Source organism: Vidua macroura, chromosome 7, assembly GCF_024509145.1.
Source record: "Vidua macroura isolate BioBank_ID:100142 chromosome 7, ASM2450914v1, whole genome shotgun sequence".
NCBI classification, from domain to species: domain Eukaryota; kingdom Metazoa; phylum Chordata; class Aves; order Passeriformes; family Viduidae; genus Vidua; species Vidua macroura.
The window spans coordinates 7747450-7772697 of NC_071577.1; the positions used below are offsets into that span (position 1 = coordinate 7747450).

The window sequence follows — 25248 nt, forward strand, 5'->3', positions numbered from 1 at the left end:
CATGAACCACTTACAATAGGAGTAAAAAATGTATCTGAAAAAAAATTAACCTTCTAGCAGTTCTTCAAAATCATCCACAAAAAACTCCTTCAAAGGTGGGCGCTTCGGTCTTTTCAAAGTATTTAGCAGCTGCTGGATTTTAGAGGACACTCTGCTATTCACTGGGACACCTGGCAAATGGAAAAGATTTATTATTTATCATATATTAACCAAAATACACTAAAACACACAACTTTCACGTGGAAAAGTCATTCAGGATGAGTAGCTTGTTTGGAAGAAAACAGCTTTAACTAGTATGATTTTCCACCATGGATTTATTTATTTTCAAACAGTGCTGCTCCCTGGCTACCTGGCTGATGCAGATACCTTCTCACACTTTATTTAGCTTTTCAAACCACTGACCCCTTCATGAAATTTCAACTGAAACATGAACAATGTCCTGTTCTCCAGGAATCTAGGTATTTGCTACACCTTAAAATTCATTCCATTCGGAAAGCATCAGAATGCTTGGAAAAATTGAGTGAATCTTTCAATATTTTAGAGGGCTTGTAAAAATAATCACAACAAAAAACAGGTTAAATGCTGATTTTCATTTGTATATGTTAAATTAAATGTAAAGATATGTCTTTATATATATCAAAATTTAAAGCTCTGAGGCAATATAAATTCAAGATGCACATGAAGATGCATATACAAGGGGACACAGATGGAAAGGTAGGAGGTCTATAATGCAATCACCATCTGCAGTTTCCAGAATGCTGCTGCTGTAGCCTCTGGGCACTCCTCGCACGGATGCGACCTGCGGGCGCTCATGGTGCAGGTATTCCACCAGGCCAGTGGTCACATCAGGGGGGGCAGAGTGGTTCTCTGCAGAAATGCAAGACAGATACAGGAGCTCATCAGGCACCTTAAGAATCAACATTATCAAACCTGCTTCTTACATGAGGGTATTTCACAAATCCTCACAGGGGATTGAGAACCTCCTAACAGACTGGAGGCACAAGCCTGCTTTGCTTGGAGCTGTGCCCCATTTCCTGGCTGTAGAGCAATGCTTAGGGAATGTCACAGAATCACAGAATGGTTCAGGTTGGAAGGGACCTCAAAGCTCATCTTGTCCCACCCCCTGCCATGGGCAGGGACACCTTCCACCAGACCAGGTTGCTCCAAGCCCTGTCCAACCTGGACTTGAACACTTCCAGGGATGGGGCAGCCACAACTTCTCTGGGCAACCTGCGTCAGCCAGGGCCTCACTACTATCACAGGGAAGAATTTCTTCCTAATCTGAGTCTCTCTTCTTTTTTAATTTAAAACCATTTCCCCTTGTCCTATCACTAACTGCCCCTGTAATAAGTTGCTATCATCATTCCAAAAATGTAGAATGGTTATAGAATGGTTTTGAATGGAATGGGTTAGGAAATGGCAGTATTTTTGAGAAGCGTTTTAAACAACAGACAAGAAGAATAGAAGGACTGAAATATTCAGAATCCTGATGAGTAAAAACAGGAATGCAGCAGGGAAGAGCTGGAGAAAACCCTGCTGCCCAGGGTCGGAGCTGCCTCTGCAGACACAGTCCTTGGAGGACCTCAGCATGTCACAAATCCTGCCAGAAAAACTGCAGGCAGAGTGAGATCTGGGCAGTGCTGTGAAATACATACATAATCCCCCACTCTGAGGCAGTGATCAGCCCCAAGATAGCAAGTGCTTACTGCACTGGTGCCACATTTCCAGAGGGCTTGATACACAAGCCACAAGTCCAGCTCTAAGCGGTTTTAGAGGCATCACCAAGAGAAAAAATTAAATCCATTCCCATCCTTTCCAATGGACCTCACTGCAATGCCAATGTTTGCATTGCAGAGACTAAATTCCTTTCACGTGGGTGAGGTACATGAAGGAGAAAGTGTTGCTTCATCTGTCAGAAAAATGCTCTGGATTCAGTAACCACAAAGATGACAACTGTGTAAAGCTGACCTGTGTAACCACTGCCCACAGAGAGCCCATGTATACACCTGCCTCATATATACGCTCTCACTCTGTTCTATATTTTTAAGTTGCTTTTTGGTTGTTTTTTTTTTTTTTTCTCCCTGGCATTCCCAAAGTACCAAACCATAGGCTTCCAGCAGCATATAACTTGGCCACAGAGACAAGTGTACCTGGTTCCCACTTCCCACCTGACAAACCCTGCAGGGACTAGCAATGTCTCACTATGTATGGAGAAGGAATATATTCAATTTTCAGGATTTGTGCTCAGATAAAAACCAAACTAGCTTAATTAATCATTTGAGCATTTTATTAATAAATGGCCATGAGACCCCATGCTATTTGTTTGTATCATCCAGAAATACCATGGCACAGCAGGGTAAGGTAAGTGGTGAGGCATTTAAAAAAAAAGGTGTGAGGAGACTTATGACTTCAGGAAGAAAGGTTAATTGGATTCAGACTGAAGGACCTTTCCATTAGTGATGATAAGACAGAGATAAATGCAAGAGCATAGTATCCAAAGGAAGAACAAAAGAGGTATGACAGAGAATTAAAAGCCATGATAATCTGTATTTCCAGCTGCTCTAAGAGCTAAGGTGGGAAATACTCCACAGTTGATACAGTGATCTTGAAAAAAACCAGGACATACTGCCAGCCTTATTCATTAAAAAAAATTATTACACAAAAGAAAAAAAAAAAAAAAAACAAACGAAACCCAACATACAGGGTTGTCCTTGCTGGTATTAAGTGAAAGACATATTAAAAATAATGCACATTTCTATCTGACTCCACTAATTACTGTAACTGTGCACTTCCAACAGTGCAGTTTACTGCCTGGGAACTTAGTTTGAGCTCACCATTAAAAATGCAGGCTGGAGAAGATGAGCTGTAAGGGAACAAGCTGCTAAATTTAAATTCTCCAACATCTCAAAACTGTGAATAGCTATTCAGTACATATCCAAAACCCAGAATATTTCAGTAGGGCATGGCAATTAAGATATGTAAGATGCCTTTCAGATTGCTGATATCAGCACACTATCTGAAAAATAAATAAACTCATCTTCTATGCTCTAGGACAAATCAAAGCCCCTTTTAGAAAGTATGCGAGTATTTATCAAGAGTCATAAAAGTTTGCAGTGTAAGAACTGAGTATGTTTTCATATTCTTGTGAGCTAGGAAAAGAACATGCAGACAGGAAAAATGTCCCAACTGAACTGACATTGGCCATGCACGAATGTTACCAAGCTAGGAATGAACATGGCAAGCATCGCAGAAATGAGGAAGACCATTCTTATGCGAAAATGCATCTTTTTTCTTTTCTTTGTCAAAGACACTGGAAATTTTATCTTTATAAATCAGCTTGTAACAGTCCCTGAGTTGCTTCCTTCCTTCTAGATACTATAATTTTTCCCGTTAATGGAATTTTAAACTTGCATACAGCCCAATATTCAGCTGCTTAAATGCTCTGAACTCTTTAGAAAGGCCTTGATTTTGCATACAAGGTACTGATTTTGTATGTTGTTGATTAAACATTCCTGATAGACAGGTCAATCTGGCCTGGGGCATGAGACATAACAAGCTGCTGTGCTACATTTTGTGTATCTTGCAAGTTTTTACAGCTATATTAAGAATTTCATCAATCCCAATTAAGCTTAAAAGGTTAGCCATAATTGACTTTGTAATTTAAAGGAGTTAAACACAATTTCTACTAATCCATAATATGAAATCCAGAATGGCTCAAAGTGAAGTGGTGACAGATTACCTCTTTCTTACATCCACCAAGGACAAACAAAATTGCAAATTTCTCATTATTAATAAGCTTGGAAATGGGAATATGGGAAAGTTAGGTTTCTTTACAAACCTTACAAACAGCAGAAAATTTCCCTAATGATTAGTATTTCTGATTTTGCAACCTTCCCAAAGATTCTGTGTGTTTGTCTGTCTTTTGGGTGCTTACCAACTGAATCACATCTGAAAAACACAATCTGACACTGTTTAGGGTAAATACATGCAGATTGCAAAGCATGCACCAAAACCAGGATTCCTTTGAAATTGTGCTTTGGAATCCACTAAAACTGAACCTTAGTTTCTTGGTAAAGCAAGCATTTTACCAAGAAGAATGCATGTTCAGATCTCATGAGCAACTGGCTTGGGTTAAATACATATACATTATACCTACCTGGTCTGTGAATTGCACATTTTAAGGCTATTCACAGGTATCTCCTGGTGAAGACCTTTGTGTTTAGCCCTGCTTTGGGATTTGTAATCTGATTTCATTCCAACCACACCGGCAGGTTTACTGACCTATCTGCGTGTGTGCCATGAGATCTGCAAGCACAGTGGCAGCAGTGGTGGCAGGAGCTGTATTGGAAGCAGCAGCAGGTTTCCCTCCAGGATGAGATGAGGTGGAGGATGCAGAGGATGAGGTGGAGGAGCCCTGAATGACCCGGTTAAGCCAGGGCTCTACGTTGGAATGGCTCTGGAACGGAGTGGAGCTGATCCGCCCTTGCCGCCGCAACGAGCCCTCATCTTCTGATGCTGACGATGTGTCTGTGGTCAAAATAATGATGACAGGCCTGTAATGGGGGAATGGGAATGACCCAGCACCGGGAACACGGCGTTCGGCCACGCTCCGCGTGCTGCGCGCAGCTTTCTCGCGCGCTACGCGTGAGGGGCGCAGACTGAAGGAATGGGACGTTCGCACACACAAATCCCTCTTGCTGCCGTTTTTTGGGTTAAGACAACAACTTCTACACAATAGGGCCAGAACACACTTGGAGCAAAGTTTCAATTACCTCCAACATCTGGAATGACATGAGAGTTAAAAAAAGGCTTCTAGCTACAGCAGAGGATCAGTGAGCATCTCATCCCCTCCCTATTCCACTGAAAAAATATTTCTGTTCTGAACAGGTAAATTTGATCTCATCACACCCGAATAAAGCCCTTTTTTTTGTTGTTGTTCTTTATTTCCTTTTTTACTCTTTTTGAGGGGAAGGGAATTCTTCACTTTCCAATTCTTCTGACAAATTGTTTTGAAAACTAATTCCTAAAAAAGCCATGGTGCTCTGAAGTTAATGAAAGAGTAATTACAAAGCATGTATTTTAACCACATAAACTGATATTAATGAGTAATACACAGAAATGCTTAGTAAAGCATCTTTTCATTCTAGATGTATATTTGTTGTTGTTAGAAGTCTGACAAAGGACTCCTAATTTAATTACCATCCAATTACTTACAACTTTCCATATGTTTCCCTTTGGAATCTTTCCTTAGTTATTGTCCATCCAAGAAAAAATAAAAAGGTCCTTCTAAATATCAAGAAAATACATCCCTTGTGATTTTGAGAGAAAACCAGAAAGTCTTATTACAGAAAAAAATCTTGCCCTCATAAAGAAATTGCTGAATTTTAATTACTTGATCTGTTACATGCTTTATATAAGGTAGGGTGTCTGTTACTATACTCTAAGAGTCCTAGGCATGGAAGTCTGGGGTTAGTTACATCAGGAATTCTGCAACCTTAATTTTGGCTATTTTCTTAATCCTCTAGACACATAACTGTTCATCTACATACAATTCCATATATATTTCTTGAAGCAACATAAAAAAAGTTACTCCTCATCTTGGGCAACACATTTCAGTTACCAGCTCTTTAATTTTCTGATTTTCAAGAATATATGCATTTCCAATAACTTCAGACTCATTTCTCTCAGGAGTCTAAAATCATAAAAACAAACAAAAAAATTTCATAAGAATCCCATTATCTTGATGGCATTTTCAAAGTTAAAATTGTAGATATCTCTTTATTTGACCTCCCTCATCAAACATGACAATTTTGAATGAAAACACCCAAATAACAGATCTCTCAGAAGATTCAACTGTGGTGCATCCCCATTCCTGGGTCCATGTCTCGTGTGATACTTCCAGTCTGCTGCCACATTTGGAGTTTTTGGCAGCTGACTCCGTTTGCTCCTGGAGAGAAGCCAAACCTGCCCCATATTGCTTGAAACCTTCCCTTTCTTTTAGCCAGAAAGCAAAAATAAATAATCCCAAGAATATGGAACAAGATGGGATTATGAACAGCCAGGAATTTAAAAAAAAAACCAAACAAACCAAACCACCATGTCTGCCATTTCTAATCAGCTCAGAGGAAGAAACAGAGCTACAGAAAAAGCAGGTTTCTCACAGAATACACTCTGATAGTATCTCCTTACCCAGACTCAAGACAAATGTAGTCTGTGTACAAAAATGGAGGATCCATAGTAAAAGCATTCTAATATCAAAACATAAATACACCATGAAGTAGCAAGGTCACCCCAGCAGTAGCTGGGGTTAATCCATAGATCCTGGTGTGTGGTGACAGAACAGTGACAGAATATTGTGTGCTTGGCTTCCAGCTTTTCCTGGCTGGGAGCTGACCCAAGACAGTCACAGGAGCCACCCCTCTTTGAGCCAGACTTGCACGAAGGCTCAGCTCCAGTTCTCATCACAGGAAATTTGTGTGGGAAGGATCAGAGACTCAACAGGACAAAACCAGAAGTACGTTAAAATTTTTGGAAGGAAGACTGATAAAAGTAGCTCTTTTACTGCCAGCCAGGAGTTGGATTTCAATTTAACACTGTGCTGAGAACCACGGATTCACAGAATGGTTTTGAGTGGGAAGGGACCCTAAAGTTCCTCTTGTTCCACCCCCTGCCATGGGCACAGATACTTTCCACTATCCCAGGTTGCTCCAAGCCCCATCCAACCTGGCCCTGGACACTGCCAGGGATGGGGCAGCCACAGCTTCTCTGGGCCAGTGCCTCACAACTCTCAGTGTAAAGAAGATGAATCTGATGCTTCCTTACTGGTACCTGATGGTAGCTGTTTGTAACAAACTTTCAGTTACTAATACCAAAGCATGTTTTAATTAACTCCTGCCAATACAAGGACTTAAGGCAGTGGGTGAATAGCTCAGGATTAGATGCTCAGCACCACTTGGGTTTTTGCAACTTTTTGCTGAGCTAACTTTGCAAATAAAGGCAGACCCATAAAAAGACAATTATTCTTATGATTTGATATAGCTGAAGAAAGTACATAGAATATTTCTGAATGTCCTGGTTCCCCATGATACAGAACTCATCCCGTGGCCCATTCTCTTACAGAGATAAGGGGATCTCATAACACCTTTTCTTAGAAAGAGCTTGACAGATTCTAGAGGCACTGAACTCTTCACAGAATATCCTGAGTTGGAAGGGAATCATGAGGAATACTGAGTCCAACTCCAGGCCCTGCACAGGAGCACCCCAACAATGACACCACATGCCCGGGAGTGTTGTTCAAATAGTTCATGAACTCCAGCAGGCTTGTGGCCATGATCACATCCCTGTGGTGGTCACACCAGCAGCTTTCAGCTCCTATTATTTAAGGTGCTACTGCACCCTGCTCAATCCCAGTGTGAGCACGCTTGGCTTCTTTGCTGACCACCTGCACAGGCATGCTAGAAGATGACACTCCAGCAGCATGAACACACAAAAACATACAGATCCCACGGCCTCATCTTGCTCTGTACACACATGTACAGCATGGAGTGCAGGCTCAGGGGCATGGCACGTGTTCCATTTATACACCACCAGCCCTTTTGATCCTATATCCTGCTGTTTTCCTCACACTTGTTCCTCCCCAAGTCTGCCCTTTTGCCTGTCTGCACGTCCTCACCTTGACATCTCATAACAAGGCTCATGCAGTTCTGAAATGCTCTTGCCCTGCATCCCACACCGTGTCCCTCACCCCCCAGTCCAGAAAGTGCTCTGGTGCTGACTGGGCTTCACACCTGACCAGGAGGGCAGAGGCTCTCCAGGGACAGGCCTGGACAGGGTGACCCTTCTCAGAGTCCTGAAATTGCCTTCCTGCCTGTTGCTGCTCACAGTGTCCCTCTGGGCTTGTGCAGATGGGGCTGGTGGCTCTTGGGACAGGGCGTTATTTGGGCTGCCTCACCTGCCATGTCCCACGCTCTCTGCAGGTGAGCAGGGCAGCTTTTATCACACAACCTAACACTGCCTCCACAGCATCTCAGCTTCTTTTTAATAGTTGCTCAGAAAAGAAAAGATACTTTAATAAAAATACTTAGCGTATCTTCTAGGTAAAAATGTTAAGGGTCAAGAAAGACCATGTATAAGAACACAGAGGATTCCTGTTTATTAACTAATGAAATAATTGGAGAATCCACAAAAATAATATACTTACGTGTGGGACTAGCAAACTAAAGTGGAATTCTCTTTAAATGGGAAGAAGACAAAGAAGAAATACAGCTCTGAAAGCATACCTGAACTCTTCTTTCTTAATCCCCTTCTCTATGGGGGTTAAGAACTAGAAATGACAGAGAAGGGCAGTAGAAGTCAGTGTGCTTCTGCTCCTGGACCACATTACAAAAGACAAATGCACATTCTCAAAATAAAACATCTTAGGAAATCCCTCTCCTTCGTATACAAGACACTGGCCTCAAACCACTTGGCTTGCTAGCACAACATGTATGACTTTCTTAACCTTCAGAAAATTCATTGTGAGACAACAGATTACCTTTCCCCCCTAAAAATTAAAAGGCATTCTGTCATAACCAATCTGAACAATTATAATGTATGACTTTCTGACTGTTTCAATCTGCTCACCACTGAATAGCTGAAACCATCTGATGAGTGCTCTGCAATTAATGCAGCAACTTAATGCTCTGGTATTTTCTTCAACTTAAAAAAAAAAAAATCTTCTGCAGTGTGAGATGAGGTATTTTCAGCTCTGACATGCTTGCCTAGATTATTTCCTCTGAGTGAGATATGATGTAAGAGAACATACTTAATGCATAAAGGGTACCTGCTCACTCTGTGACTGCTTTCATGTGGACTTTCAGCAGCTATGCTATCTCTAGATGAGACACTAAAAACCGTGAGGAAAAACATCACAGCATAAATCCAACCAAGACCTGATTATTGGGAAATACAGCCATGATACAGAACTCCAGTGCAACCCACTAACAACTTTGGGCAGGGACACCTTCTGCTATCCCAGGCTGCCCTGCTGGGATGGGATACCACAGTTTCTCTGGGCAGCTCTGTGAATTCTCTGTGCTCACTCAACACATACCTGGAGGGGTGTATGTCTCTACTGAAGAGTGCACCAGGACAGAGCGTCTCTTCGAGGGCATGGGCATCTTCCTCTCTTTATATTTTGCAAGTGCTGCTTGTACTGCTTCAGTGTGCACATCTAGATAGAAAACAAACAAACAAAAAGGTTAGAATTTCAGTTAGTCAGGAGGACTGAATCAACACCACTGCTTCCAGCTCCAATCCAGTGCCGAAGCAATGGTTTCCAAAGCTAAGGGAGAATAAGCAGGGGCAAGTTGATATATTTTCCTCACAAAATCACCCTGAAAATGCTCTGTGAGAAGCATTTTGAAAACCTCCCTGAAATAAACACTGCAGTTATAGAGTACCCAGTATGTTAGTTTTGAACTGTCAGTTATTTTCATCTAGGGGGGAAATTTCAATGCAGATTCTGTAAATTTGCAACAGCATTTGACTCTTCATCCTCAAAATCCAGGAAGGGAAAAGAAGTGCAAGTTCATGCATACTTGAAGTTCTCACAAAACAATGCAAGTAATAAAAAAACAGAAAAAAGAGACTAATGGACTTAATAATCTTAGAGGTATTTTCCAACTCTAACAAAATTCTGTGATTCTATATGAAGAATTAGGGGGAAAAAACACACAGAACTTTCACTTTCCTGAAAGTAAAAATTACCCTAAGAGGCTCAAGGGCTGTATTTTAATTTTTTCTAATTTTTAAGCCAAAACTGAGATTAAAGAGGAATTCAGCATTCAGTCAAGACCTCACTGCAGATAAAATTTAATGTATTCCAGTGATTTTTCAGCAGCTTTTTCTCTTTGACATCTACATTCCAACGGTGTCAAAAGCTAAAACTTATGCAGGAAGAAAATTCATGAGAAGTGAACAGATGTTGAGGAGGAATGAGGCAGACCAAAAATAGGCTTTGACTTACCACCTAAGACTCAAACTCATGAAAAGCACAATACAACAAGTACACACTTAAACATAGTTACAATGGGCTTGTTGCAGTTTAGGAATGGCATTCTCCAATGTAGTATTTCCTCTAAAAACACTTCAAGACAAGCACTGCTCAGTCTCTTCCCCCCTCCTTCCTCTCTGTGGTAGAATGGAGAGGAGAATTACTTGGAAGCACAAAAGGCAAAGATCATGGGTTGAGGTAAGAACAATTTACTGAAAACAGCAATGAGATATGAAAATGAACAGTAACAGCAAGACTAATGACAGAGGGTACAAGAAAAGAATTGCTATTGCTGAGTGTGGCTGTCAATAGACAGAACCCAAACCAGGACAAGCCCAGCAGTGAGTATCTGATTCTGCACTGGGCTGACCACATTTCTTCTACATGGAAACTGTTGTACAAGGCTTTCAGAAATTAACTATTCAGTTTGAAAGACAACACATATTCTAAGTATCCATCTATTCTTTTGCTAAGATGCAAATATGTAACAGGTAGATAAATTTGAAGGTATGAAACTATTTGTAGGTATGTGTGTATGACAGACATATACAACTTACATATAAAATACAATGTAACATAATTGTACATATAATTTTGTAAATATAATAGACAATGAAAGTCTCTCCCTGTACCTACAGGGATTTACCTTTGTGATGACTACGGTATGAGTGTTTTACAGTATCTTCTTTTTTTTTTTTTAATTTAAAAAGTACCATTTCTGTTCTAGCCCTGACCCCCCTTTGGTCATGCTGAATCCTAAGGAACATTCCCTTCAGTCTGGCCAAATGGATTCTACAAAATCACAAGAATTCCTGAACATACGGTCCCAGACACCAACCAGTTCTTTACAGCAATAATGTCACTTTTCAGTCTGCAGCTCCTTGCAGATACTCTGTTCAGAGCAGTATTTAAAATATGTATACATGCAAATATACTATCCCACCTGTGTGCTCCTACAAGACTCAGGAATGCACTAAGTAGATGCTTATCTCAAAGAAGAACTTTTTGTGCAAGCAACATGGGAGGTTCAAAGATGATGCTGTTATGAGAAGAAAATATTAAGAAGGAAAAAGGGAAAAAAAAAAAACCCAAACCTGTAAAACCCCTACCCTTTAATATTTTTTTGTTCTGGGCCCTGTCAGAATTTTGCTGCTGTCCTTCCCACCAAGGACTTAATAATAGATGTTTTATAAATTAAAAATTCCCCTTATGTCTGACTGCCTCCTTCTCCATTCCCGCATCTAGGCTTTTTGTCAAGTCTTGGTTTCTCCTGATCCTTAGTTTTAGCTGTAATTGTCCACTAATGAAGTTTATTCCCATAGATACCCAGAAGCAAACCTTTTATGTCCCCAAATTCCAGAAATTCTAAGCAGGATTCAACATCAAGGGGTATTTTTGCAGCCTTAAAAGTAGGGGCAAAATGTCCATTCTGCAGGACACGTTTCCTTGGCAGAACTTCCAGCCAAAACCAAGCTGCAATGTTTCTAGAAAGAGACAGTAACTGTGAGATGCAGTCACTTCCATCATGCCTACATCTACATACAATTTGAAAGACATTTTTGTTACATTAACATCTCATAGGAAGCAGGGGAACACAAATTGTTCTCCAGAAAAGGTCTTCCAAAGAGCAAAATAACACACGATATTTGTAGTCTGCATATAAATACAGTAAACTATTAAATAATGTGGCAGATTAAAAAATGAAAGCATTCTTAGACAGTTGTGCATTTTGGGAATGGAAAGGCCTAGATGGAGGCACGGGTGTGCTGGGGCTTTTTAACAAAGCAGAGCAGGGCAGGTCATAACATCACACAAATTTGTGGAAGCAAGCATGGGAACTACTTTTTATTCCATTTCCAGAGGGCAAAATCGCTACCACCTCATCCTCTAGTCCTAACTCCCACCCCAAAACCCGGAACAGACTAGATTAACTCATAAAAATGCAACCAGGAGACAGTCAGGATGAATTTTTATTCTGTTCCATGTTTTATTTTTACAGCGCCAATTTAACTCATCATTCCCTCTATACTCATTAAAATCTATTCCTGGCTTGAAATCTTTCCTATAATATCTTGTCCTTGGACATCAGCTGAGTAGGAACATCCTCTCTCATCCAAATCAATGAAGTAATTGCTTTCACTTCCCTGGAACACTTTGTTCCTATTCCACTTTCTCTTTAAGAGCTTTTCTACATGATGAAACACATTTCAATAAAAGAAGTAAAAGGAATGAAACTATTTTAAAGAAGCAGAACACTTAGGGTATAAAAATTCATTAATTAATATAAATTAAATTTTAACTGGATATTGGAATTGCAAAAAGAAGCTCTCTACCACTGTCTGTTACTTAAATTCTTCAAGATTTACTGTGAAAGTGATTCACCATGTAAGAACTGTGGAGTTCAGTTTTCTTCAGGGAATTAATCACTCATAATCAGACCAAATGTGTCACATTTTTGAGAACAGGGATCACAAATGCTCAGCAGTGATCACTGGAAGTGATGAACAGCAAGCCCAGCATTTCATTAACACAAAGAATATATGTACCAAAGGGAGTGCTGCCATCCAAAAAGCAGAAGAAAAAGTCTTGGAGAAGTATTTCTAAGCTTCTGCACTTTATTAAGCTGCAAGCAACCATCAACAATTACTAACTTATTATAAACATTTTCTCCTTCTGCTGTAGTAAACCATATAATCTTCTCTCCCATTCCTTGTACCTATTCTCATTTTCTTTCTTTCCACATGTCCTTAAAAAAGAATTAGGGAGAAAAACTAAAATAGTTTGTGGACTATAAATCACCTACACTCTTACAGCTCCTAAACTATTCAGCTATTAGAAGAGCATTTTTCTTTCCTATTTGTAGCCTCTGCTCATTTATCAACATCTGATTCTTGTCCCTGCCTCAGGCACAGAAGGAAGATTTTCTACAGTTGGTTGAAGGAAAAAAATGACATTTATAGGCTCACCAGTGTCCCTGCTGCTCAAGGATTTCAAAATACCAACAGACAAATAAGCACTATAAGACAATAAGCACTATCTAAGTGGGATGGGGAGAGGATCTGGAAAAAGGTAAAATCCACAGGTTGAGATATTAACAATAATATCTGAAGTAAATTAAAATGTAATAATAATGATGATGATGATCATAATAAAAAATAATAGACTTAGAACAAGAATAATAAAATATGAGCATTATTCTCATTGTAAATCCAAAACACAGTACTGTACCAGCTATTAAAAAGAAAATTAACACTATTCCAGCTGAATCCTGGACAGCAGGCTTGCATTTATCAATAGTATTCACTGTTAGAATTTTTTGGATAATATTTATTGTGTGAAGACAAATATCTGGGGATGATAAAAACATACAGTTGATTTAAATACACACCTCCTTCTGTGAAACAATCTTAAAAAGTGCTTACAGAGAGTAAATGACAGATTAATTGTATAAAAAGAGAAAATTGTTTCACTTCCTTGCTTATTTTAAGTAATTTATGTTGATGGTTCTAAAGTACCTATAATTGCTCCAGAAAGAGATCCTGTTCTAGGAAAAGCTGCATTCTCCCCTCATTAACTGCTCTTGAAAAAGACATAGGAGAACTGATGAGATTTGAAGAAAGGAAAACAAGACTTGAAGGAAAGAGAAAAGAAGCAGCAACCCACCCTGCCTTCCCCATAACAGTCTAAAGGATAAGTAAGGTGTGAGATTGAGGGAAGGAGGCTGAAGCTGGTTATCCCTCACAACAGTCAACGTGTGTCAGCACACAGGGAAGTCAAAAAAGGCAGCAATATCTCTTTGCTGAGATAAAGAAGCCAATCACTAATGCAGTAAATCTGAAGATTTTTTTAACTACAGAGGAAAAAGGTGAATAGATATTGACAACTAAAAGCCATATCTACATTTCCTTGCAAAGACCTAAATAAGTTTAACCTAAACCAAATCAAACAAAACAGTCACTATTTGGTTTTGATACCATCTCAGCACATTAAGCCTTGTAATGTATCACTAATGGGAGAAAGACATCCAATTATGTGTGTTGTAACTAAGAACTTTGCAAATTTCCAAGTAAAGAACTTGTTCTACACAGAAATATTTAATGAAAAATTAGTTTGGGGAGCTGTGATAGGAAGCCACATGAAGGACATGGCAGTCCCCACCAAGGACTACCTCCCAAGGATTTCCTGCTCTAGCTGCGCTCTTCTTGCGGATTTTTATTTCTATTAGTTTACCAATAGCACATCTTACTCTGATTTTTTTAAAAAATATAATTTTCTATAACATATTTCTATAATTTAATAATTATTTTTAAATATTTTTAAACATGTCATTTAGCTATGCAATATTACCTAGCATTCAGAAGTTTCTTCTCTGTGTAGCTGAATACAGGCATCTTTCCAAGGAGTCTGTATACATCCACAGAATATTTAAGAAGTCTCATTCATCAATCAGCCCTAAGGAATGTACAAGGCACATCTGCTCCAACTCTGGAGCAAGGTTTTCCACATCAGCAGGGCAAACAGGACACAATAACCACAATAACCCAAGCAGTGGCAAGACAAGGTGACCCAAGACCAGCCTCCTGTTCATGATGTGCAGTGCCTGCCACCACTTGCACCTCTCATCTCCAAACCCAAGATGTGGAATTACCCTGCACAACAAACAGAAAAATATCCAGCTAGATGTCCAAAAGTATTTAGGAGAGAAAAGCTTCCAAACACCTGTTTTTCATCACTATTGTGACAAGGAATTTCACAGGGAAATGGTGCACTTCAACCACCTGAAAATTAACAATGGCAACAGGATGCAATGAGGATATCAGTATTTTCACACAATTTTCCAAAACAGGCTTGTCACTGTGGTGTCTATTTAAATGAAGTAGAATATCCATTGTGATATTTCCCTTTTTTGTGCACTTGCTTTAAACCAGGAAATATTAGAAAGAAAGCTACAACAAATATGTAACTTTGCTTTAACAAAATAACCCAAACAAGTAAGCAAAAAAATCCCCCAAATTCACACACTCTAGTCTTCAAAATTTTTAAGTAACTGTTATAGAGCCGATTTTGTTTGCTCAGTAAATATGAAAAACATATTGAGCATAGTAAAATTCACAACAAGAAACACATCAGAAGACAGGTCTACAGTCTCCTTCCCTTCTTGCATTTCCTCCAGGCTGGATTCAACCAAAACCACTCGTGCATCAAAGCAAAAAGATACTTAAAAGACATCTCTTCCCTTCTTCCAAAGCACTTCCAGCTTTCTGTGCACGTACCATTTTACAGGTATGCTTTTCCTCTTAGGACATGTGATGCCTCAGCTGTATTTGTCCCTTACCAGATCGGAAGCGCTCGTCCCTCGAGTTGGTGGATCGGGATTTCTGCTGTTTTGATACCCCAGCGGTGGCTTGGGAAGAGCCTGGGACTCTGTTCTCTGCTTGCAGGGATGGATCCACACCTGAAACACAGTTTATTTTAGTACAAAATCAGCTTTGCAAATATAATATCTGCTCCCCATGTCTACACTGTTTCACTACCCTAACACTTACAAGTTCAACTAGTGTAAGACAGTACCATTAAAAAGGGCTTACCTTCTACCTGCATTTTAATCCAATTTAATCTATACCCATTTAACAGAGCAACACTCAGAAGATTCACATTTCACAAAAATGCTGCAATTCTCTAGCAAGACCTTTGCAGATATTAATGCAGAATTACTGTCAGCTTCAGCTGTGTAAAAGCTCCTGCTGTAATCTAGGTTGTCTGGGTGCTTCATGTACTCCTGGAACAATGGCAGACCTTCCCAGCCCCACACAAGGTAACAAAAATAAGAGGAACAGAACCATTTTCTACTTGTTTGCTCTGCACCTTATTAGAACAGGGTTCTGGATAACCCTGAGCAGTTGCTTACATTTATGCTGGCTAATATTCAGGAAGATGAATCTCAATTTTACACTGTAGCACAAAAGGAATAAAAAATCAAAGGGGTGGACAGTAACCAATAAATACCCACTATCCTTTCCCCATCCCCAAAATGAGCTGACTCCCTGCTGGCTTTTGATCCATTAAGGACTATATAAATTTGGACTAGAAACTTCCATTTGCAATTTTATTATACATCCACACTTCAAAATGTAATGTAAAAATTCCAATGCAGGTGGGGTTTTTTTTGCACAATCCTAACATAAATTTAGCTTAGTGCTGTGTTTTACAATGAACTTTCCTCAGCCATGTAAGACCTGCTGCATCAAGGTCACTGTATTTATTCAGCCCTTGTACCACACAGGGCTGAATATTCATTTCACTCCTTCCTTCCTTCCTTCCCTTGAAGAGCTTCTGCTTTCCTACCCGCCCCAAAATCTTTTGAAAACAACACATTTTGGAAAAAAACTATTTTGAATACCACATTTTCAAAATGCAAATATTTACCAAAAGCAGCTCTCACTGAACAGAAGACATCATTCCAGAGGAATCTGGGTTGGTTCCTTTGCAAGGCAAGATCTTACTTTAACAAGTAGGAAAAGGTTCTTTCCTCTCTCATGGGGTTTCTGTTCCCCTTGTTACAAAGTGAGCATCAGGAAAGAAAGTGGCAACTACTAACAAATCTAGGAATTATAAGACATTTTTATGAAGGTGTTTCAGTAAGATACAGTCTTTACATTAGGAGTGCAATTGGATTAAATATCCTGTTTCTACCTCAATTAGAAAAAATCAATTGATGAAAAAGAACTTTCAAATACTCTATTTAAATGCAATATCCTCAGGGAAAGTGTTTTATCATCTTCATGACACAGTAAATTACTATATATCAGCTTTCTTGGGTATCTGTTAAGACCTTTGGATGAATGCACTCCATAATCCCTTTCCCAACCCCTCAGCAGCTAACAGTGAACACCTCTGGATATTGAAGAGGTAACCTTGAGCTAGATATGGCTTCAGGGTGTGGGTGTGGTGAAAATGATAGATAAATAATAGAAAAACAAAGGAACATTTAATAATTCACACAGATCTAAGTTTTAAGAAATTAGTCCTACTCCAGAGATAAGCTCCTTTCTTTTACAGTTTGTAATAAAGAACACATTCTCACCTAATTTTTCCTGTTTTCCAAAAGTAAAGCTTTTTAAACAGATGACAAAATATCTAACATCAACTGCACTCCCCAATGGGAAATATGGAGACAGCCCAGCAAAGAAACCAAAGTGTCCTCAGTGGAGCAGAACAGAATGTGTGTTTACCAATACAGAGACCTAACACTCCTTGAAACACTTAAGCAGAATTCTATTTGTAAGAGAAAAACAAATGCAGTCTGCCAACTGAATTGATTCAACAGATCTAGTAAGTGGTGAAAACACTGCAGAATTCTATTCCACATTTCACTTGAACACAAGTTTTCCATAACCACAGGTCAACAGTCCAGGGGGATTTGCTGATCTGGAAACAATAAACAACAACTTTAGATTCTGTTAGAAAGATCGAGGCGAGTCATCTCCTTAAGCCTGAGCCAAGCAAATAGCCAAGGCAAAGGGATAACATGGTAACTATGATGGTACAAAGGAGAACAGGCAGCAGGACTGGGAGCCTCCCTCAACTAAGACTACTTAAGAAATCCTCAGAAAACATCATATCCACGTCATTTTTGTGTAATTTTGTCAAAAGAGACCTTGGGTGAAAAAGACAGCAAAAGAAAACCAGAACTTTTTTTTTTTGGTGTGCCATTTATTTTCCTCCAGAAGGATTGTTAGTGGTAAGCAGAAAAAGAGATTCATGTTCTTCCCAATTCCTTACTCTTCCCATTTGCAGTCTCGTAGTAACTACAGAGCCTTGAAATCAGGACTTGTAAGAGCCCCTTTTCCATTCTGTAATCCCCTGTGGGAGGAAAATAATCTGGAAAATGAGCTGACTGGGATAACCCATCAGCAGATGGCAACCTGCATTGCATGCAGGATGTCCTGAGTCATGTGCAATCCCAGCACTGCTGTTTGGCCACACCAGTACTGGGGGCAGGAGAAGCAGGGAAGAAGTGACCACACATAACAACAGGAGTCCATGATCAACTCCAACACCACAACACTCTCCTCCTCTCAAGACTAAGATCAGATTTTTGTGAATCAGAGTTATTGTGATGAAGTTTGTATCAGCGAATCTCAGAAGTTCCTTTTAAATAAGGATGAGGCATGAAATCCTTGGCACTGTTAGAAACTCAGTTTCTTCAGATTAAGTCCCCCTTCTTGCTTTCTCAAAGTAGGTTTCATATTACAGTGCAAAAATACCAATAATGAATCTGAAAAATATAATTTTTTGGTAAAAATAGTAAGATAGTGCTTCTGACTCTTAGGCTACAAAACTAAAATGCTGTTCCACAAGCCTGGTGAGCTTATTCATTTATTATCCTACTGTGCAAATCACTACCTTAGCCTTCAGCAAAAGCAGATGGGTAATTAGGCAAAGTTTCCCCACTCACACCAACACCTTTACAGAAAAGACATATACTAAAGGCACTTGATCCACTATCACTGCATTTTCTCCATTTTTAACTTGCTCAAAGCTAGCAAGAATGAAGTCACCTTAAAAAGGATGCTTGTTCCAACTAACTGAACAATTTGCTTCTACAGGATGAAATTAAAAATAATATTTGAATTATTCCTGTATTTGTCCATCCACAAGCACTGGAGAATCAAGACTAATACTGGCATTTCAAGCAATTTTCATTTATACAAGTAAAAACAATTTTACTATAAGAGCAGGGAAGAGCTGACAGGACAAGGAAGATTCTCTGCTGGCATCTGTGGGGAGGATGTGCAGGATAAAGACGTTAGGTGGGTAGAGATCAAATTTTCAAAACATAATGTGTTAGAGAGCTCTGTACAGAGAAGAGGGAAAGAGGGAGGCCAAAGAGGAAATTCCAGACTCTTTGTACATTATCAAATCTTTCTGCAGCTATTGAACTGGGTCTGGAAAGAAGAAAGGAACAAACTACAGTAGCCAGGTTCAAAGTGTGAAAAGAAAGGAAAAGGTATGACAAGGCAGAAAATCCAGAAAGTGGAGGTCTGTCTCTGGGGCACTTACTGAGTATCCAGTCCTCACTCAAGTTCAATGTTACCATCCTTTACTGTCATATCCCATCTAAGAACATATTACCTGCTATACACAGATTTTTTTTATCTTCAAGATCCAGTTTTGGAAGTGTTCACACCTTCCAGATTAGAGGGACTGAACAAGGGTTTACACACTGTAATTTATTTCCCAGAATAAGGTATTAGAAATTCAAGAGATTAGAAATAATAATGATAACAAAAAGGCATCGTACACATGCATTATGTTTGACAACCTTCCATGATTCTGTAACATTTTCCTCTACTCAAGGAAGTAAATTCCAGCTCATAAGCTTCCACTTGAAGCTTATGGAACCATTTTAAGGGCAGGTACACTTTACATTCAAGGAAGCATGAAACAGCAGCAAAGAATACAAAAGCATAGAAGACACTTGTTATAAATTCAATGAAACCAAATACAAGCTAGGATTTGGATCCAATTCAGAGAATCCAGCCATCTCAATGAAAATACCCACAAGTAAGAGACATACTTACTTAGACATTATGACAGACTGGTAAGCAGAACACCCACAGGGCAATAGCTAGAACTTGAATTTCTTAAAATAATAGTCCATTTTAAGCAACAGTTCAGGAGGTGCTTCACAAGCAGCCCAGCACTCCTAATGTAAAAGGATGTGCACTGAATTGAAAAGGCACAAGAATAGCAATCTCTTGATATTTTGAGAAACTGAGCAATGAAGCTATAAACTGCTTTTTCAACTAGCTTATGTGAACACATTACATTTTCACATACCTCATTTAAACCAAATACACCAAAATCCAACCAAATTAGCCAATTAAAATTTGGAGATCCTTTGATCATATGCATTATACCTATAGTATAAAGTGGGAATTTTAACTTCATAGCACCAAGAAAGTTACTTATATATTTTTCCCTTAAATTATAAGAAATTATAAACCTTTTGTAGACTTCAAGACACCAGAGTAAGTTGCATATTCCCTAAAAATGGAACTACAGGTACAAAGTGCTATAGGGGTATGTAAAACTCATCCCACTCTGATTGAATGAGAGGCTGATTTGTGGGTACTTCTTATCCACAAAGATGTAAAAACAAAAATCACAGTTACACAGAATCACAGAGCAACCCAGGTTGGAGGGACGTTGAAGATCACCTGGTGCAGACAGGAACAGAACACGTATGTATTCCTGGTAGCAGCAGAAACATTTTTCAGACATAAACCCATGAAAAAGTAAGAAAAATAGAAGTATGGGACATGCCAGCCTCAACCAAAAGTAGAGGAGGTTGCATAATAATTTTCCCTTAAAATAAAAAAATTAAAATGGTTAACATTTCAATTTTGCTGGAGCAGAAGTGCTAAGGAAGAAAAGAGAAGAAAATAATTTTAGAGTGGAATCACTCTGACAGCAGAGGAGAAATGAAGTCACTCACCAAGGTGTTATTCTAGCACTAACTAAATCCACTGAAATAACTTCCAGGGACTGCTCTGTAAAGCAGCACCAAGACACTAACTGCAATTGCAACCTCATTTACACAGCCAAAGAGGCAACTGTAAAAATATCAATAAGAAATCAGGATAATCAGGAAACAACCATCACAAGGCAGGAGTTTTACTTGAGGTGTTAGAAAGGAAGTTTAAGACCATCACGTGCCCATCAGAACAGAATTCTCACTGTAAATGCTGCTTATTTTATTGTGCTATTTCTGAATGTTTTTACACCCCAGCTCTACTCATATTCAAAATCACCCTCTCCATGTATCTGATGTTATCCATCACTCAGAAGCTTCACCATGCAGCATGCCAGATTGCCTACAGATATAATTAATTATTTCCTCAGAGTTTTATCTGGAATTTGCATGCAGAGGTTGACTGAGGAAGCCAATTACTGACTGTTAAATTTTACTTCATTAAAATAATTAATTACTGTTTAATGCTTGCTATTACTCAATACTTGTTTTTTTGATTTTGCACAGTGCACTTTGCTGGATCAGTGAAAAATAACTCATTCTAGTTATTATTTCCATATAATTACAGAGTTCTATGGTTCCTAAGCAAAATCTCTACATTTCCACTTACTTTTCATCACTGCAGATTTAGAATTTTAGAATACAAAACCATCTACAGGAATGAGACTCTTGAATCACAGGGTGTTCTGCTTACTTTTCCTGTTAACTGAAAATGTGCTTTGCAGCCACTCTGTCTTTTTCTGTTCACCAAGCCCTCTGTGGGTTGTTTAGCACTGTCTGGGTAATGATTTGGCTCCCCACAGATTCAGCCATACAGTGCAGCAGAAGATAGCCCAATCCATTTTACACGGTATTGAGAGAGCAGGAGTTTGCACATGATTAGTTTGTAGGTGGCAGCTGATGAGGTGTAACAGGGCAAGTTAAACTCCCAGAACCCAAACCTATGGGCATGCAAGTACACTTTTAAGACATAAAGCTGTAAAAAGACATGATTTAATGGTCCTGGGGATGTCAAATCATAGAGCAAGAACTCAACAAATGTAAAATGCTGACATACATCAGTCTGCAAAAACTTGATGGATACTAAACCTTATGAATCCTATCAGGAATGCTGCAATTAAATTGTTAACGATGAAAAATTTCTGCAGGCTCAAAGCCTTTGGGACTCCCACACACTATTCTGAGCCATGCTGAAACTGTGTCAATTAAGGAAATTTCAAGTTAGAACTGGGTTAATGGAGCATATGTCAGGAAACTGAACCAGGCAGTTAGCTTCATGTTTTAAGCAAATTTTATCTTTTTACTAGAGCATCATTCTTTGTGCTCAGAGGCAGACAGTCTATTCATTTTTTTTAGCATATTAAAGCTAGATTCCTGTCAGCTTAATGCTAATCTAGGCAAAAGTGGTAAAAAAATGATCAGGTAATCCGGTACTTCTTAGAAAATGTGGTATCAAGCAAGTAGGACAAACCACAGGATTCGCTGACTCATTAAACTACTGCTTAAGGCGATTAGGGAAAATATAGCTGAACAAGGAGAAAAATCTTTAAGCAGCTGAAAATCTAAACCTACTTTACGGAGTATGGCAGACAAAGTACTGGAGTTGTCTAAGCTATGCTTGAGAGCTCAGTACTTGAATATTTGTGCAAACAGTCTTGTGGGAGCTGAGAAGGAAAAAATATAAAGTAAAAACCCCCACTGTCAATAGAAAGGAGTGAAGGCAGAGTAAATCAAAGACAATGAGAGATTAAACAAGAGACAGAAATCCAAAGACATGACTTTCTAGGAGACAAAGTGCATTGATAGAATATTTCTAGCAATTGTGAATCCTCAGTCAAAATCCATACTCCACCTGGTCTCAGAATCTTTAACTAAGCTGAGTTAGAGGACAGGGTATTTTGAACAGAAAACTGAGACAGTTCTTTCCAGAAAAATGGTGTAAGGAGGAGAAGCTGTGGCAAGTGCAGCTAGAGCTTGCTGCTGACTGCCAAAGTCATCCTAAAAATCCAAACTGCTTCTTTGCAAGGAGCAAGCCATTTTAAAGAGATGAGTTTGGGTCTGCTTGGCCTACAGAGATTACAAATTTACTAAGGGAAAAACCTACATCTATTCTTAAATAAATCCCCAAATCCAAATAAAAACCAAAACCATAAAAAAGAAACATTTGCTAATAACCCCCATGATGAAACACCAGATTACATTCTGACTGTTCAACACTGTCTCAGTTTACAGTGTTTCATTATTGCTTCCACTCACTTTAGTTTTCTTCTCATTTTCCCTTATCTTAAAATCTGTCAAGCTATGGAAAACTGGGGGGATTACAGAACACCAAATCTCAGTGGCAGCATAACAGCCCTAAACCCTGAGTGATTTCAGTATTCTAGCATAAAAACAGATTTTAAAAAGCTGGGCATTTAGATTTTGGCTGTGGATGATAAAGTCTGGTTATTACCAGCTTCAGAAGTAATAGTTTATATATAAAAAAGTAAGCATTTTGAAGAAACAGAGGGGGTGAGGGAGTGTATGGAAATGGGGTGAAGCACAGGGTAAATGCAAAAAACAGCACATTAAAGCATGAGAGTGAGGACCACTGAGTATTTTCATCTAATGAAAGCAGCCAATTTGCTTTTAGCAATAACTTTATTCATTTCTAAAGTTATCTTAAAGTCTCAGACGCAGTTGTCAAACTGAAGTTTGCTGACAAAAATGTTACCATTTAACATTTCATATAAAACTATAAAAAATATATATTTCAGGCTTTTTCCTTGCTCTGCACTTCTCTGTGACAGCTATTTCCCACTGCTGATTAGATGCCATATCAAACAGTATTATAATTCATCCAGTCTATTTGGTGAGAACTTTTCCATTTTATATTTTCACAGATTTGGCACAAAGGTGTAACTTCCATGGAGTTTCTCACCTTGAATTAGTGGTATGTACCGTGCTAACAGCTTTGCCCTCTTCTTTTCATATCCTTTCTGAGTGATGTCTCCTAAAGAAAAGAAGAAATAAATACATATTGTTTGGAAATTCTACATTTAAATCTTTGCATCAAGTACATTCTGTCAGCAACATATTAGTGAAAGAGTTTAACAAAGCAAACTATGCAGGGAAAAAAAAAACCAAAAAATGCATTAATTACATGTATATATATATGGATACAGCCTACCTCTGGCCAAGTAGAACCCCTTTTACTCACTCAGATTTTACACAGAAGAGTTCTTACTCTTAAGTACTTTCCTTAATCCATAAAGATTGTGTTTCATTTTTTTGCTTAATATTCTTCATTTCCTCAAGTATCCACCTCACCCCTATATCACAGAAGACTATCAGACATAAAATCATTTCATTCTGCCATCCCCAACCTCCATCCAAGTTAATATGCATCATTTCAAGCTATTGACACTCTCCCAAAGCAAGCAATGGGAGTTCAAAGACATTGTTCAAAACAGGTAAGAAAAACAAATGCACATCCTGGAGTGCTTCAATCATTGCAAGTATTTGCCAGTTTTTCTTCATAAACCCATGTAAATATTATAAACAACATTTGGACACAAGACAGAAATTACTGGGTTTTTTTCAGCAGAAAAAAAATTAACAGAAGAAATACACAGAAATATAATTTTTATGTATATATGGTATTATTATATCAAAATGAGAATTAGATCAAACTAAAACAAAGCACTACAAATGCCCAAGCAGATTTGTCTGCCTGGGAACATGTAGTCAAAATGATAAACTACACTTTTTACAAAAAAAAAAGAAAAGGATATCAGAAGATACCTTCTCTCAGAGAAGAGATGCATAATTATCAATTATGGAAGAAATAAAAACCCCAATCCAATAGACAAGAAGCACCAGTAAGAAGAACAGTTTTTCTTAAACCGGAAGTAATTTGGAAGACTAAAACTCAGCAAATTCTTTAAGGATCAAAACTGTACCTTACACAAATGTGCTGCACTGTCAGCTCAGGGAAGACATCAATTTGCACAGCTTCATAAATGCTCCACATAATCCTTATCCCAACCCTCTGCGCAGCTCAGCCTCTGCCAGGTACCACCCAACTGCACAGGTAAGCCATGATCAAAAGGCAGGGTTGAAGAGAGAGTCCTATTCAATCCAGAATACTTCACACCCTGGCATCTTGCAGCACCTGGAAATTCTTTGATTTTGCTGGAATGCTGACTTGAAGGACTTGCCTTGAATGAGGTTAAGCAAAGGACAAAGTCAAAAGCATCTCTGTCGTTTTCTGCAGCACTGTGGCAGGTTGAGCCGTGCTGCCCAGCCAAGCTGGGCTTTGTTCCTTTCTCCAAAGCCTGGGGGTGGGGCTCTTCCTAACAACTGTTCCCCCCTTGCCCCCAGAGCCTCAGGGGGATTCACCCATCATATGGGCTTTTTGTGGTCCCTCATTTCTTCCAAAAAGAGCCACGCTGGTACACCAGGGCCACAGCTGCTGTCATTTAGCCTCACTTTCTCCTGAGTTACTGGATTATACAAAAGCAATCTGAGGTTCCTCGGTCTCAGCGAGGCAGCTGGGAAGCCTGCATAAAGCCAGACACTGGGCTGAGCTGTTAAGAGTTCTTTTTGGAAGAGACATTTACTTGAAATATCTGAAGTATTGTAAAGCATATATCATAAAATATGTCAGAGGTGCCAAGAAAATTAATCTAGACAGAGA

The 25248-nt window shown here is 39.0% G+C and overlaps 1 protein-coding gene across 3 annotated transcripts in view; it reads right to left on the minus strand.

Moving 5' to 3' along the window:
* DIP2A (disco interacting protein 2 homolog A) overlaps nt 1-25248 on the minus strand; it is a 79698-nt gene that overhangs the window by 31339 nt on the left and 23111 nt on the right. For all 3 annotated transcript variants that reach the window (XR_008437962.1, XM_053982789.1, XM_053982788.1), the window contains exons 2-7: nt 23491-23562; nt 15369-15488; nt 9092-9211; nt 4282-4527; nt 739-867; nt 51-170 (exon numbers count right to left, since the gene is read on the minus strand). Coding sequence is in view for 2 of the 3 variants with exons in the window: in XM_053982789.1 (XP_053838764.1) it covers nt 51-170; nt 739-867; nt 4282-4527; nt 9092-9211; nt 15369-15488; nt 23491-23562 (807 nt within the window). In the remaining variant the exon portion in view is untranslated. The remainder of the gene's footprint in view (nt 1-50; nt 171-738; nt 868-4281; nt 4528-9091; nt 9212-15368; nt 15489-23490; nt 23563-25248) is intronic.